Consider the following 16,333-nt stretch of genomic DNA (forward strand, 5'->3'; position numbering starts at 1 on the left):
TTCTGATTCTTGTTAACATGACACAGAAAGTGTTCAAAACTCCTAAAATGTCACACACAGCAGTTTTGCAGTTTGCAAGAAGGACTCAATCGTTCATTTTGTTTACAGTGCCACATGGAATACCTTGCTTAGCTTCCAACTCCTCCTGTGTAAGTTGAGGCTTTTTCTCTTCAGGAGCAGTACAAGGAGTGATAATTGCTGGAGTATGGTTTGAAGCACTGTTAGCACTCTCTTGGCCTTCCTTTCCCTCCTCTTCCTCCTCATCACTGTCATCATCTAATTTAACACGGTTTTTCTCCAAAGGAAGAAGGTCGTTTTCTTTGGCCTTGATTGCAAAGCTTATTGGAGCAAAGGATGCTGTGAATGAATGGGTAAGATTTCACACATCATTAGACTACAGTGAAGGCAGGTTCAATTTCCTGACTTCACCCATTGCTCCTGCAGACTACACCACAAAAAAAGGAACTACTTTGGTCCTACTATGCTAATTACTTTGGTGAAAAGGTCAACATAATCCATTTTTCTCTCTGTGTTTTTAAACAAACATTGGAAACTTCATTTGCTGTGTAAAGTTATAAAAACAAAAATAAAGCATTAATCTCCAATTCATTTATCTAAAATGACACTTCTAATAAAAAAGAATGGAAGAATGGAATTTCTCACTACCTAGTACCATATGGTCTGCTGCAATACTTACCTTCTTCAGGATGCCTTTTGCATATATGTCCTATGAGACTGCAATTAGGGAAATTTAAATACAGTAATTAAATTACATACCACGGTTTATAAAAGATAAGCTTTCATTCTGGTAATCCTGGGGTAACGATATATGCTCAGAAATAAAGAACTCCAGAATTCCAAGATAAGAGCTAAGAGTGATATCCAACTTTTTCATGGGATAGAACAAATCCTAAAATGGGATTTTATTTCCTCAGAGGTAGGAAAAATATCTAGTACGGACGTTATGTGTGTCTTGGAGGCAAGTACTGTATTTAGGTTATAATAAAATGGGATTTGTACCATATTAAAGGAAATGAAAATAAATTTATAGGAATCAGACTGCCATGAAATGACTCATTGGTTATATTCCATTATGTAAATTTGAGCCGATTACTACTATTAAAGTACAGGCTCCAGTTTGCCATTTAACAATAGCAGAACAGAAACAATATACATCTCTTGGTGTACACTGCATCTCCTAACAAGGCATCTTTGAGGGCAGGGAAGACTGCTCCTTCCCCAGGGAAGCTACTCAGACTGCCCAGAGAAGAAACTGCAGAGCCTGGGTAGTCAGACAGGCACAGCAAAGAGCCCAGGGTCTGTTGTGGAGGAAATGGGGTCACAGTGTGGAGCAGAAAGAGAGAATTCAAGGAACCACAGGGAGAAGATAAACTCATTAGTAATTAAGCCACTAAGGTGGCAGGAAGGAAGTTTCCATCCATGCATGCCCAGTTAAAGAGTGCTTGTTCTGTTTCGTGGTTTGGTTTTTTTTTTCTTTTTCTCAGGGGCTTTCAGTTCTAGTTAAAAGATGCACTTTTTAAGGTTTTGCTGAAAATAAGAATTTGTACCGTATCTTTTCCTGACAGTAATTTCTAATAAGTCAGCTCCCAGATATAAACAATCATTTCTCCAACTCAGGATACTAATAGTGTGCTAGCTGGCTTTGAGTGGCTTCCAGAGAGATCTTCCTATTCTGTCCCTCTGCCGCTATGAGTGCAAGAATAAAAACATTCCATTTAGACACCAAAGGGGTCTTTTCTTCTAGCATGACTCATGTCCAACACAGCAAGAATGAGCAACAAGCCTAGAGTACTTCCTCCACATGTATCCTTTCAAATAAGGCCACTGCTTTTCTTCAGAATGAAAGGTTTGTCTCTTGCACAAAGTTTGTAACTGTCAAGTTGAAAATGACAAAAATAAGATTTTACTGGCATCACTGATGAAAGCCTTTAACTTCACACAAAACTGAAGTAAAACAATTTATTGTGTCAGACCATAATTACTTGATAGTCTGATAAGAAAGAAATATAAAAGCAATCAAATTACTTATTGCAGACATTTTTTGATGCCTTCAGTGAAAATACATTTTTCGCATGATTATTTTCTCTACTTTCCCCTGCCTTTTTTTTCTTTATGCATATTTTATCAAATATTTCCATGCCAAATAAATCATGTTACCATACCTTTCACCAGTTTACCATCACTGACAGCTTTAGGAGGAGGAACATCCTTTTTAGTTCCTGGAACTCCCTTAGCACTTGGCTCAGATGCATCTTCAGGTGCATGTTCATCTGCAAATTGAGTCTCACTCGGTGTATCATTGGCAGTGTCTGCTGGAACATCTTCAGAGGAAGACACTCCCTTTTCAAAAGAAATGAGCAGAATTACTAACAGGATACTTAGGAAATCATTAATGCAATGTCTGTGGAGCTGCAATTTTGTCAGCCATTTGAAAAATCACATTATCAGCTAATCACACAACAGCTAATTTTATATCACTCAGCAGTCATGACCATAATTCTGCCCCATGTAAACCCACAGGCCATAGAACCTACAGACCTACAGTAAGAACATGTTGTTATTTTACAGCAAAGAAAATGTTCTTCAGCTGATACACTTTTGCCAAAAACTGCTTTAAAATTATATTTTAAAATTAGACCCTAAAAGCATGTACTTTTTTAATATATTTATTCGGGTCTTGATTTCTAGGGTCCCAAACCAAATCCATAAAGTCAATTCCTATGGAGAAGTTGAAAGCTTATGACACTTTTTCCTCATGTACAACTGCATGTAAATTCTTTGCAGAATCAGATTTCACAGGAATCAACACAGGTTAATGTTTGATTCGTTCCAACATTCTGCTGAAGAACACTGGGCCTAGCAATGCTTTTTGATACAACAGATGTGCTGAGATTTTCAAGAAAGTAAAGAATTACTGGTTCTACCATGACATGACTGAATCACTCAGCATGATCTCTGAACTTACAGCAATAAATTTCAAGGAGGATATTATAGAACATTCCAAGTATTTGCATGGTGAGCCATGTGATAACATGAAGTGATTTAACACAGTCAGCTGAGAGTTTGGTTGCTCTGGCTGCTGCTGAGCATACGTGACATTGAAACTGAGGCACTGAGCACATCTTCCCTGCAGCCATTCCCTGACCAACAGAACTGATTTCTCCAAGTCCTCAATAGGGAAAAGCACAATGAAATCAAGCACTTCATCCTGTATTTACTGAAGTCAGTAGTACAGTTTCTTATTAATTCTAATGGCCGAGAGGAAAAGCATCAGTTGCATTAGTTGCCTATACATATATTACTAGAGCATAAAGATAACATCAAAATCATTATTTTAAAAAATTGAAGAGAATGGCATTATCTACAAAGCCATGCAATACAAAAATATGCATTGCTACACTTGACCTCAAGGGACTTAAACCAGTTCCAGTTCCTTTTTAGCTGTACTCATTTGAACATTTAAAATGAATCCTTTATTATTATGCTCCAGTTAGTGTACAATTTCCCCCCAGCTGCATGTTAACAAGTCCTTATTAATTATGTAAGTATTATGAATGCAACCCACTGGTTTGCAAATAAGACATTCTAGAACAGTCAGCATTGTGGCACAGGACAATTTTGATTGAAATTTATCAGCTGAGTAAGATCATATTTACCACAGCTTATCTTTAAAAATAGTTTTCAAAACATTTCTCACTATTAAAACAAAACATCAGACACAAGTGTTCCAAACAGCAACCATTATTGAATTTCTTCATTTTCCACAAAGCAATTCCGAGGAGTTTACCCACAGGCCTACCTTCTTCAGTTTAAGGCTCCCCAATCTAAGCCTTGAGATGACAAATGACATAGGGCCTAAAAAAAAAATAGCTCTTTCCCATGAAAAGTTAACATCAGATAATGTAGTTCTGATATTATTTGCAATTTTCTTTTCAGTAAGAGAACAATCTAATTAGCTAACATGAGAATAGTTAAAAACACGGATGCCAAGTCTGGCTAGCACCTTCTAGTAACATGGACTAAAAGAAGCAAAGCAAGTAGGAAACTGCTGTGAGATTCTGAAGCTCCAGTACTGTTGCAGTCCTGACTGGACTCTAACAAAACCTCCCTCAGAAAAAAGCACGTCAGAAAGCTCCTCCAGCCTCGGTGCTACTGCTGAACAAAGAAGGACGAGGCTTCTGGGAAGGTATGGGTGTTAAAAGCCATAGCTAACCTTTCTGACAGCACAACACTAATCACAATCCTACAAAGCTCTAAACCTACACAAAAGCATAGATTCCCTCGTATAGAAAGCCAGAAGATTTTCAGGTTGTCATTTTATATTACAGCCACGGTGGAGTGGCTTACAGTAAAAAGCAAGAATTAAATATCACACCATCTCACAGATCCATAGTTTAATGCTGTACAAAACTAAAAAAACGACAAAAAAAAAAAAAAAAAAAGCATTCACATCCTTTGCTGATCAATTTCTCCCTAATTCAGTGCTCCATTCTTAAAATGTCTCACGGTAACACAACTGATAAGTTTTCATAACATTTACTGCATTTTTAATAGAAGTATATACAAACATACATGTACCTGGCAGTTGTCACCGCTCTCTTTTTGAAGGAAGAACTGTTTTTTAAATTCATAATAAGCATTATACTGGTGCCATGGTTGCAGAAATTCAAACCTGTTAAAAGAAAACTGAATATGTGAAGATGCACATGAACACAGCTAATACTAACAATCCCTTATCATGTAGTCTTCTCTAGCAAATTGAATGTTATTTGATATTTGGAAGCACTCTTACTTAAGCCTAAACTTCAGAGGACACACATTCAGAGCATGTTTACTAGAGACATTTTTGACAGGTTGGTTGTTTTGATAATTTGAGCCATAATGCTTTCCCATCGCCATTAAGTAGGTCCCTAAATTTCAATTAAACAAACAAACAAACAACAGTGCTTCTCAAAACCTACATGTCCTGTAATTTCTTAAAAAATTAAAACCTTAACTTTTGAAATAGCAGTTTAAATAACATTTTCTCTTACCTGAGATCATTCTTGGCACGAACACTACTTTCAAATTTTACTCCATTCCTAGCAACATACTCAGCTAGCTTGTCAATGACAGGTTGGATATCTGGAGGTGGAGGTATAATGGCAACCACTGGAGCAATTGTGCTGAAAACATCAAGAGTAAATGGTTTTTGAAAGAGAACACAAAAATCTTTCAGACTCTTGTTTAAAAAAAACCCCAACAAAATACCAAAAAACAAATAAACAAAAAACCAAACCCCCAAAACCAAACAGACAAACAAAAAATACAGCCAGGTTTGTCCTCTGTGTTCACCACGCAGTTAAAACAGCTCGATTCAATAACAGAATCCTCACTAAACACTCCCTATTTTAGTGCAGGAACAAGACTCCCCCAGCCAACAAGCCAACCTGGCGGAGGTACCTTGTAGATGTGGTGGTGGAGGTCAAGGCGCTGGTGCTGTCAGCGGGGTCCGGGGGAGGCGGGGGGGTGGTACCGGGAGGAGGAGGAACCGTGGCCACAGCGGCAGGGCTGGACACAGTCACCCCTGCGGGCAGGGCGTTGTAGTACGCAGCAACATCGATCCCCGGAGGGGGAGGCGCCAGGCAGTAAGTTCCATCAGGGAGCATGTAGTAGCTGTAATACATGGCTGCCACAGTTGCTACAAAGACACATTTAAGAACAAACAAACTTCTAATTAGAAGAAAACCATCCAATGTAATACATTATTATATCAATACAAACACACTGAGAATCCAGATTCATATAACACGCTAGGAAACAGCATCTCATTTCTTGTGTAAAACAAAAAAACAAGCCCACAACATGGTTAGTTCCAGAAATCAAAGGGTAAAGTTGCATTTCTGTATTTAAGGAATCAAGGACTTCCAGAATTCTGAAAGCCGAAAACAATTAAAAGGCACATAAACTCATTTAAGCTTGACTTTACCTTTCTGAGTATCAGAATTAACAAAATAACGTTAAGAATAAGGGTACTGTGCTAAACTTACTCACAGACTGGAGACTTGGCCTCCTGTCTGTCCACCCCCTCCACCCCATTCCTGCTTTTCCTAAGCAGCAATTCAACAGATACTCAGAACAGACCTTCAAAGACTCAGGAGATTACAAAAGAATAAATACACAGGATGAAGCATGAAGCCAACATATTCCCTACCCACCAGCATCCACACACAATTCATCAAAACACACCACCAGCTGCCTCCCCACCAAGCACTTACAATCAGAGGAATATTCTGCCTGTGATGTCTGCACAGCTGCCCCGTCTGTTGACTGTGGTGCAGATGAATTATTATCCGATTGTGCTTTGCGCACCAGTGCTGCAAGGGGGTGATCAGGGTCTACTACCTTCAAAGGCTGAAAATATTTCGAAAATAGAAAAAAAAGATTAAAATTGGAAGCACATATTTAAAGTACACTAGCATCAACATACTCGGGAAAGCAAATTCATCTATGTTAATAGACATCAATAATTCTGTGCAAACACTGAAGTTACTGTTTTTGTAGCTCTCACCTCAGAATATATGTATCTCAGAACCAGTGAAAAACAAGACAAATCCCACTTTCATGTAAACAGAAATGAATGACCAAAAAAAAAAAGTGGTTATTACTGTTAACCAATGACTGCCATGGCTGGGATAAGGCAGAGAACCTGCCTTGTCCAAATATTAGACAGCACCACAGCCATTCCTCTGAAAGCCTCAAATATGTACAACCGTTTGTCTCTCCCATTTTTCCATCACTGATCAGCCTAAGAAAATAAAACCACTAACACAGCTAGCAAAATTTACCTTTAATGAGCAGTCAATTCTGGTGAAATATTATTTGCTGGAACTGTTATTTCATGTCTGCATTTCATCTACTAAAATTTAAGAAAAAAATTTCTCTCTCAGCTTATATACAGAAGGCATTAAATATCTTAATCTCCTCGATTCAACATAGGTTCTGTAAGATAAATCCTTGAATGGTGCCCTCAGTACCAGAAGGCATAAGAAACAGAAATATAATTCCTTGGAAATGAAAAAATAACAATTTGTGTACTACAAAAAAGGTAACTCAAAAGTTTACCAAAAGACACTTAAATTACAGTCTGAAAAGAAACCCAGACCAGTGAATAAAAGACCTAAGCACCTTCATATTAGAATTTTTGTGTCCATGAATCAGGTGTTTTCAAGATAAAAAGGCAATTTTAACAGTGTCAAGTACCTTCATGAGCTCTTCAAGCCTACTGCATTTTTTAGATGCAAAAAGACTTGGATGAAGATAATTTCCGTCATCGTCGTCATCATCATCATCATCTTCCTCAGATTTGACTCTTGAGTCTAAATAAAAGTAAAGTCTGAATTTTATTTGGGTTTCCTATGATTTTGCTTTGGGAGAGAATGATGATACAGAACAAGCATAAATTCTCAGGAAAGCATCATTCATATAAATCATCTTGGTCACAGAAGCATAGGTCCAAGATACTGCTCAACATCAATAAAACTAAACCCTGAATGGACAGATCAACCTTCTGTTGGACTTGAGCTATACAACTGTTTCTAAAACTTCCACATCACAGCAGCTCCTGTTCCACTTCCACTTTCATAGCAGCTGACGGTTTCCACAAACAATTAAAAAAAAAAAAAATCTCCAGCTTAAGCAAACTTTTGAATCGTCACATCAATCTTAGCCACAGTGGAATCCCGGAAAAACGTGGCAATTTTAACCCAAAGGCCAGCGTGTGTTTCACAGGTTCCCATCCCAAAGCCCCCATTTGCCAAGGAACAACTCACGTTTCTTCTCGTCGCCTTTGCTTTCCGAGGGAGCTGCATAGCGCCCTTCCTTCATGGCCTTCTGGATGAACTTGTAGTAGGGATTGAGGTAGTGATCAAAGCGCAGGAAGTCAAACTGCGAGTTGCGTGCCTGCTTGGCTTTCAGCATGATCTCAAACTGGGCTCCCTGCTTGCACACAAAGTTTGCCGTTCGCTCAATGATCGCGTGCATTTTTGCCGTTGGTGGCTGTGGGAGTGAAATAACACACAAACATTTTCAAAAGCAGCTAGCACAGTGTGTTAGAACTGCAAAGAGAATCAGAAAGAACAGTAGTTCTCTGTCCTTCTGGGCTTTCTTTAGCAACTTGAGTTTCATAATCACTTAAAACTAGTGAAAGCTCATCAGCCCTAAAAAAAATAACCAAAACAGTCCCAAACTTCCTCAGCTGCTCATTCAGTTCCTTTTGCAGGATCCTCTTCTTCTACCAGCCCAGCTGTTTCTGCATTGAACACCGAAATGAAGAGGGTAACAGATCCTGGATGACCTTGGTGTTGCAGTATCTCAAGGTGCTCTGAAGACTCAATATGCATGGTTTCCTTCCCAAAAGCTGGCCTTAATTCTGTTACCTCTCAATGTGCAGGTATCGCTCCCTAACTAGAAATTTCTTTTTGTATTTGCTAGGGAAGAACATGCTGCCTCCCAAGACCAACATACAAACTACAATTCCCATGTCCATTCCCTTGAAGGGTCATTGAACACTTCAGCAATAAAGCAAAAAATAAAATTAATAAAGTTCAGCAGCATCCATGCATTTTCACTCCAGAAATCCCTAGCGAGCAGTGCAATATCAAACACAAGATGTGAAGAGAATAAGAGTACAGTTAAAGAATGAATGAAATTCGTTATTCACTGCTTTTAATTTTATACTCAGCTCTTTTGTCTTGTGGGCAGTACATTATAAAAACACATGATTTGTGAGCCTATAAAGACTGAAGTGTCACATTAATGATTTAGTTTAGCTTTGCATTTTTACTGCAGAGGTACACAGCTGTATTGCAAAGCTCAAAAAATGTTTCTCAAAAGATTGGAAAAAGATTGAGATTGAGAAAGCAGTGCTCCACATAGGGAAAAACGTCTGAATATTATCCAACAGCCCAATTTTAAAAGCTGTTTTCTGCTAATTGGATCCTTTACCAGAACATGTTGGATATGGAAAATAACTAGTTGTTTCAAGTTTTCTTTGTCCTTCTAAAATCCCAGCAAAGATTATTTTAATGAGAGGCAACAAGGTTCTTAACAAACTGATAACATTTTGTGCATTATCAGTTTCACATCATGTATCAAGTTTTTCTGTTTCTATCTCTCCTCACAAGTTATTAAGCGAAAATTTCCTCTAACAGCAGCAGACTTCTTAAAGAGCCCTGGTGAAGATCAATCATCTTTGCCCATAATCAGTTTTAAGCAGTGGAAGACCTTTGGCCTGCTTGTCACAGTCCTTCTATTCTAAGTTCCAGAATGATGTTACTGCTGCAATTGGAGCTGCCACACACTGAACTTTCCATAGTTCTGGACGTTTGTTTATTTTTTTTTTTTACTGCCTGACTTGTCTCCATCAAATATTTCCACTTTGCATTGATCTGTATTACAGGAAATATAAAATATCTGTCTTTATTGAACTGCGCCTTGCAGACTGGGAGTAAAGTCTCCATGTCAGCAAGCTGATTCTCAAATTTCTTAAATTTAAACAGAATAAACATCTTCCATGGTAAAGCTGAATGATTTTAATAGCAGCAACAACAAATCAAGGCCTACAAACCAAACTCTCACAATTCCCAATGCAAGGTTAAGTATCCATTGCTTCCAGAGCTGCTGTCTAGACATTTTGATGTCTGTTGGATTTATTTTTTTTTAATCAAAACCAAGTACACCTACATTTGCTTTCTGTTCATGTGAATATACTGGAGTTCAACAGCTGACTGAGAAATTACTTCAGTAAGCCCCACACTGCAGCATGCAATGTACACAGGGAATACAGTCTAAATTTCAGAGCAGAACTCAAACCAAGCATTTAAACCAACACTCTTTCACCAGCACTAACCTTTTGGAAGCAGTATCAAAATGCAAAATAAGAAGCTTTTTTTCTGAAAACTCAAGGTACTTTAAATAAAAGCTAATGAAGAAGAAAAACAGTTACACAAATACTCTGTGCTCACTATTACTTATTCTAACAGAGTGTTCTGAATCTTCACTGGCCAAGGTTATCAAGTTGAGAATATCAAGTTGAGCCCACATATAAATTAACACTTTCATGACCACAGTTAGAGAAGAAAGAAAATAATCTGAGAGAAAGGAGCTTCTACACACTAATACTTTCAAGGTATTTCAGACTTTGTTAGAAATAAATTATTGTTTTTCTCCTTGAATATTCTAGTTTTATATACAGCATTATGACTTGATCAGCTCCTATCCCCTTCAGATTGGGACTCAATTAAAAAGATTCTAGAAAGAATTCTTGAACAGAAGTAAACTTTTGGTTTAATGGAATGTTGAACCTAACATCTCAGCACTTATCCATTCCAAGAAACACAGCCTTTTCTCTGCATTAGCTAAAATAATATCACAAGTGATACCAAATGCACTTAGCATAAGCACAGCAATCATTTCAGTGTGAAAAAGAAGATTCAAGGGTGTTCACAGAACTCAACAGTTCAAGGCAGAACATTTGAAATTAAGTTACTATTTTAGAATAATTTAAAATGCACCACACTAAAGTTAATGGAAAAAACCTAACCCAACCACCAAACAGAACACTTTCAACTGCTCAAAAGCTGGCAGAAGTGTAGGCTGCATTACATGGACACATACCAGTTCCACATCAGAAGGTACATTCAGTCCTGGAGGGGCAACAAAAGGTTCTTCATTTTCCTCTGTATTTTCTGTCTGAGCTGTTTCTACAAGAAATGACAGATTGGGGTATTTAGGAAAAAAACAAAGTACAAAAATGTTTAAAAAAAATTGAAATAAAAGTATTTCTAAAAGGATGTGTAATCAAGGAATTTACCAAATGCAGCCATATAAACAGCATTTATACTGAGGACATTTAAATATGGTTAAAAAGAATAATTTGTATTACATTCTATTATCTGCTATAGCAGAAATGTTCCTCTGAAAATACTTTGATTTACAGATTTTTGTAACAATTGAAGCAAAAAGTTTACTTTCTAAAGTAACTTATAGTATTATCTATTCTATTAGCCTTAAGAGAAACCGTATATGCCCCTTTTCCTCAGACAGATTAAATGGCACCAGGTGCAGGAACAACTGACCACAGGACATGTGGAAACAGCAGAACAACCTCATCATGGACGAGATGCTGCAGTGATCACCGAGGACAAACCATAAAACAAAGGGAATTCACTTGTTTGGTTACTTTCTGGGTTTTTGTTTTTTTTTTTTAATGAACTCAAATGGTTTATCCATAAAGATAGAGAGAAATGTTAGCAGCAAAGAAAGAAGGAAAGAACAGCAGACGAAGAATACACTGTTTCTTTTGGCAGCAGCTCCAGCTAACAGTATTTGGTTATAGAGTCTTAAAAATATGAATTTAAACTCCAGAAAAGACAATCAATTCCTTCCACAGTCTCTCAGACACAGCAAAAAACACTAAATAAGTTTTAGCACCTAAAATGATCTTGCATTGCAACACAACTTGGGGGGAAAAAAAAGGACATTTCATACCACAGTAACCCACCAAGATGTAGTTAGGCAACCCAAATGTTCATTGAACGATCCTCACTTTACTAAGACATAGTTCAACAAACATTTGAAATCTTCCTTAAGAATGTATGATAAAAATATTAAGTTATTGGAATCACAGATGAAAATATGACAACTGAATTCTGTATTTTTTTAGGTCATGGAGCAGGGCACACTATGCTGAAGACAGACCCATTTATAATAATTAAGATGACAAAATCTAAACTTAAAAATGTACATTCTTATTAATTACTATTTTATGCTTACAATGGTATTTCCCATCTTGACTGAGAAACACAGTGTTAGCAGACAGCCAGTGTAAGGAATTACTATTTTCTTCTGAATAAGAATCTGCATGACAGCAGAATTAAATTCCCCGAGTACTGCAGTACTGACTGTGCCATAGAAGGAAAATATTTTTAAGCTCACCAAGAACAACGTCTGAAAAAACTCAGTGACAGAGTCTCACGAAGCCCCTGATGAAACGCTTTCAGAACTTTTAACTGCACTTTAATACACATGTATTTTAAACGCTCAACCACAAGGTAGAGAAATGTTATGTCCTCCCTCTCAATTAACCCTTGTTATTTTTACTCCTCACCTCTTTGTTTTGCAGGTTGATGCTCCTCCTCTTCAGTGGGTTCTGAAGGGTCATAATAATCACTGCCATAACGGAATCCCACTGCATTATAGGTACCATCCTCTGCCAAAGCTTCACTGAGTCTTTTATATTCCTCCTCTTGAATAAAAAACGCAATTACCAACATTAGAACATATTCAGAAGCTAATTCATTAAAAAATAAAAAGTAATATTCCTTACTTTAGTTTTTAAATAAGTAGTTTTCTCCTGATCATTTTAGCTTTCATTAAAAACTGAACAGAAAAACACAGCATGTACACACGCTGACCATTTATTTCTTCTTGAAGAGACACAAGCTGTGGATTAAGACATTCTAATGCAATTATGTGTATAGAAGCACAGAATTTCCTTTGAACAACACTAAAAATGAAGCAGAATGTGTTTATTTTGGGGGGTCTGAAATCCCAGCCTGCCCTCAGAATCTGGGCAATTTCTGTGTGGATCTACAGTTAAACTATGCTGAGGTCCTCTCACATACGCAAAGACTCCCGCTTTTCGAATCCACTGGGTACTGTCAAGATAACATCAGAAAAAGAGTATAAAATTAGGAGTAAATTTAGTTTCATAATAATTTATTTAAACGTGCTTTTTTAATAACCATGTTATTCCTTGAGCAATACCTTGCCTTGCCTCCTCCTCAAGCAAGTCCGTATGCAAGGCTAAATACCTCTCTTCATCACAGAGGGCTTCTATTCTAGCCTCCTCTTCAGACAATTGATAATCTCTGTTCCAGGTGGAATATTCAGCATCATATTCAGAAAGGTCATGCAGGTGACCACGTCCATCATACCTGCAGGATGAAACAGCTGGTCAATGCAAAGAACTTAGGGCTTGGGTTTATGTGACTACTTAAATACTTACCCAATAAAAACGAAAAAAAAAATACTTATATGTTAATGCATACTCCCTTTTAGAAGTTACAATTAATTTTGCTAATCATTTGTCACCAACTATCGAAAATTTGTTTAACAGTCTAAATTCCTCTCAAAGAAACTAATAAATTATTACAATTAAAGGCAAAGGTATCCTTTAATAGCTTAAGTGGGATCCATTTCCTTAACAGCTCTTACCGTACGTGCTTCAACCAACCAATCAATGTCACTTGCAAAATACGTTTTTCTGGAAAGTCAAATAGCTTACATTCACACAAACCCGAGTACATAAATACCTATCCGTAAGAACCAAACGGTCGAAATTTCCTCGCTTCTTTCTGCTAGTCCCGAACTCTCAGGAGAAATCTTCACCATAGAAACTTGCGTCCATTGGAGGTAAAATCATGGCTAGGCTCGGCCCCTAGCCATTTGGCTGAGGAAATAAGTTCTGGGTTATGTGATAGAGAGACACACATACATAGGAACAGTAACATAAACATGCAATTTAAGGAGGTTCACCGCAAAATCGGCAAAGATCAATGATGTACAGTTCCTTTCTACTAAGAAATCACTTTATTTGCAGGAAAAGCACTGCATTGGGACAATGTTTATGCATCAGTAAGAGAAACTGACTGGAAAGTAAAGTGACAGTAAACTCGACTCCGCTGAGGTGTCTTCCCACACACAACTCTTGACTTGTGCCAACTTGCTAGACCAAAAACAAAGAAAGTAAATATTCTCATAGCAAAAAGCAAATGAAACATAGGTCTGGTTAATCAAGCTCTGTCCACAGGCAAACTTGAACCCAAGTCTTCTCATAGCAATATGCTTTTCTCAAAATGGTGAAAATGAAGACTTCCTGCTGCTGGAGATGAAAGGAATCTATGCTTCGGAAGGAGTTCATAAGATTAGCAATTGCAAGCTGCCTTAACTCACAAATGTACATCATTTTGTATTTCAGTATGTGTGTACAGACATGCACATACTTAGTGTTTGCTCCCTACAATTTCTGTAACACCTGTGAACGGGGCTCTGCTGCACAGCACCCCAGAAACGGCCTCTACCTACAAAGGAGATCAGTCATAGAAATTATTTGGATTAGAAGTGTGCAACACAACACTACCATTGTTGTGTAAGTGAGAAATGAAACATAGCTACAAATATTTATGGCTGTTTTGTCCTGTCTTCGTGTCTATTCCAATTTAACAGATTGAAATCAATGATAACCATCATTAATGGCGTAAGCACCAAAACAGTGCAAGGCCATTTCTTTTTCCTCCAGTCCTATGGAAGGAAATGAAAAGATCTTCCCCTACTGACATTTTTCCAAGACAAATACAGCTTTTAAGTCAAAATAAGAAAATCCTGTCCAGCACCAAAGCAGTGATGAAACTGCAGGAACAAATACCTACAGTATGTTATGTGACCTTTTTCAAACCAAAACCCTTCCATCTTTCCCACAGAGGTTTTCAGGGTCAGCCACAACTCTTAAGTTAATTCTTTCAGTGCTCCACTCAAACATAACCAACCTGCTCTCTCATCTTCCCTGTTCAACAAAATACTCAGGTAACCCTTTCTGAACGAATTTATTTCCAAATCCCACCATGCAGTGCTGAAACAACTCAAGAGACCAGAAGGAACATCAAAGCAGATTCTATTACTCTCTGTGGCCACAAACCTGGACCTATGGCATAACAACCAAAAGAAGTCAGCCCTGACATAAAATTTCAAGAGCAAGCACCCAAAATCAAACCCATTCTGTCTAATACAGTAAATCACGGCACCAGGAAAAGTGAAGAGGCCAAGAACTGCTTTTGGGGTGCCACACCAACAGCCTGCAGCCAGATTATATAGGAGAAATAGAAAATCTCCATTTCCATTAAGGTGGATAAACACTTTTGCACTCCCCACACTGTCCATTCTCACCTACAGAACATACAATGTGCCTAATAAGTACTCCCACACAATCAGGCTCCCTTGGATTGCAAGTGAAAAAAAGAAGATATTTGTGTTTTGCACTGAAAAAGAACAGATCATTCCCACTCTCCGCCCTGCCGACCGTGCTTTGACAAGTGGAGCAGAAAGACCCACCACACGCTGACTGCCAGGAGAGGAACCTCCCAGCGCTGCCAGAGCGGGAAACGCCAAGTTCCCGCAGCCGGGGGGAGGCCCTGCAGCGGTGCCAGGGCAGCCTCGGAGCGCTGTGCCGGGAGGAGCTGCCTCCAGCCCCGCCACGGAAGTCCCGACGCGCCTGCCAGAGCGAGCCCTCTGCTCAACCCCCGCCCTCACTGCCCACAGCACAAGGGGGGGAACAGAAAGAGGCTATCACAGGAGAGCTCGCAGCACAGTCTGGGGGTTGTGTTACACCGACCTATCGATCATGATCTTGGGGTCTCCCATCCAAGGAATAAGGTGTCGCCCCTGCTCCTGGTACTGAGCCTTCTCATCATCCCGAAACAGCTTGCAGGCATAGCCGAACACCAGCAGCTCCACACGGCTACTCCCGCCTCCACCTCCACCTCCTCCGGGGGGCCCAGGCACCGTTCCCCCGCCTGACAACAACATTAGGGGCGGCGGGCCTGCTTCTTCTGCAGTCCGTCGAGACCCTCCGAGCCCTCCGTACATCACCGGGGGGGCGCAGCGAGGCGGAGGGAGCTCGCAGGAGCACCGACTGTCCGAGCTGCGAGTCCCCGCACGGCCAGGCCCGCGCTAAAGCCCCCGGCCCCAGAGCACCACAGCCGCCATCACCCGCAACAAAATGGTGACGCTTCCGGTTCCGCTGGCGGCGCAGGTGCCGGGACGGGCTGGCTTTTGGCCAAAGCAGATTCGAGTCAAGTGCCGGCAGCCCGAGGGTTAAATCCAAGCAGAACGCAACTCCGCGGTACCGGCGGGGACACGCGGGTTCGGTGACAGCGGCCGAGGCCCGGCGGGGCGGTGGAGCCACGGGCGCGGCCGTGACGAAAGTGCGGCAGGGCGGAGCGGCGCGGCCCGGCGCTCTGAGCGGCCTGAGCTGGGGCGGGGAGCAACCTTTGAGGAGTGTCCTTGTCGGCCGAAACGAGCCCGGGGAGCTCGCAAACAAACCCGAGACGGGTCCCGCGTGTCCCGGTGCCCGCCACGCTGCCATGGAGCCCCCGGGGCAGGGCGAGGCTGAGGGGCCTCAGGGAGCCGCGGCACAAAGCGGGATCAGCCTCAGGCCGCAGCCGGGAGGCTGCAGGGGAAAGCCTGCGAGCCAGCGTGGAATCGCAATCAGTCG

General features: G+C 40.0%; 1 protein-coding gene across 4 annotated transcripts in view; it reads right to left on the reverse strand.

Moving 5' to 3' along the window:
• Nucleotides 1–15,838, reverse strand: part of SFSWAP (splicing factor SWAP) — a 34,854-nt gene extending 19,016 nt beyond the window's left edge. For 2 of the 4 annotated variants that reach the window (XM_088176240.1, XM_088176242.1), the window contains exons 1-12: nt 15,452–15,838; nt 12,829–12,998; nt 12,170–12,307; nt 10,678–10,763; nt 7,833–8,058; nt 7,264–7,379; nt 6,279–6,414; nt 5,464–5,701; nt 5,055–5,186; nt 4,600–4,693; nt 2,184–2,361; nt 124–357 (exon numbers count right to left, since the gene is read on the reverse strand). In XM_088176240.1, the coding sequence (XP_088032366.1) occupies nt 124–357; nt 2,184–2,361; nt 4,600–4,693; nt 5,055–5,186; nt 5,464–5,701; nt 6,279–6,414; nt 7,264–7,379; nt 7,833–8,058; nt 10,678–10,763; nt 12,170–12,307; nt 12,829–12,998; nt 15,452–15,705 (2,002 nt within the window). In that variant the 5' untranslated portion in view covers nt 15,706–15,838. Of the gene's footprint in view, nt 1–123; nt 358–2,183; nt 2,362–4,593; nt 4,694–5,054; nt 5,187–5,463; nt 5,702–6,278; nt 6,415–7,263; nt 7,380–7,832; nt 8,059–10,677; nt 10,764–12,169; nt 12,308–12,828; nt 13,021–15,451 lie in introns of those variants that run through there. The other 2 variants (XM_088176239.1, XM_088176241.1) reach the window with 2 other exon arrangements.
• Between the last annotated feature and the right edge of the window lie 495 nt (nt 15,839–16,333).

The sequence above is a fragment of the Sturnus vulgaris genome, chromosome 19, assembly GCF_052056855.1.
Source record: "Sturnus vulgaris isolate bStuVul1 chromosome 19, bStuVul1.hap1, whole genome shotgun sequence".
Lineage (NCBI taxonomy): Eukaryota > Metazoa > Chordata > Aves > Passeriformes > Sturnidae > Sturnus > Sturnus vulgaris.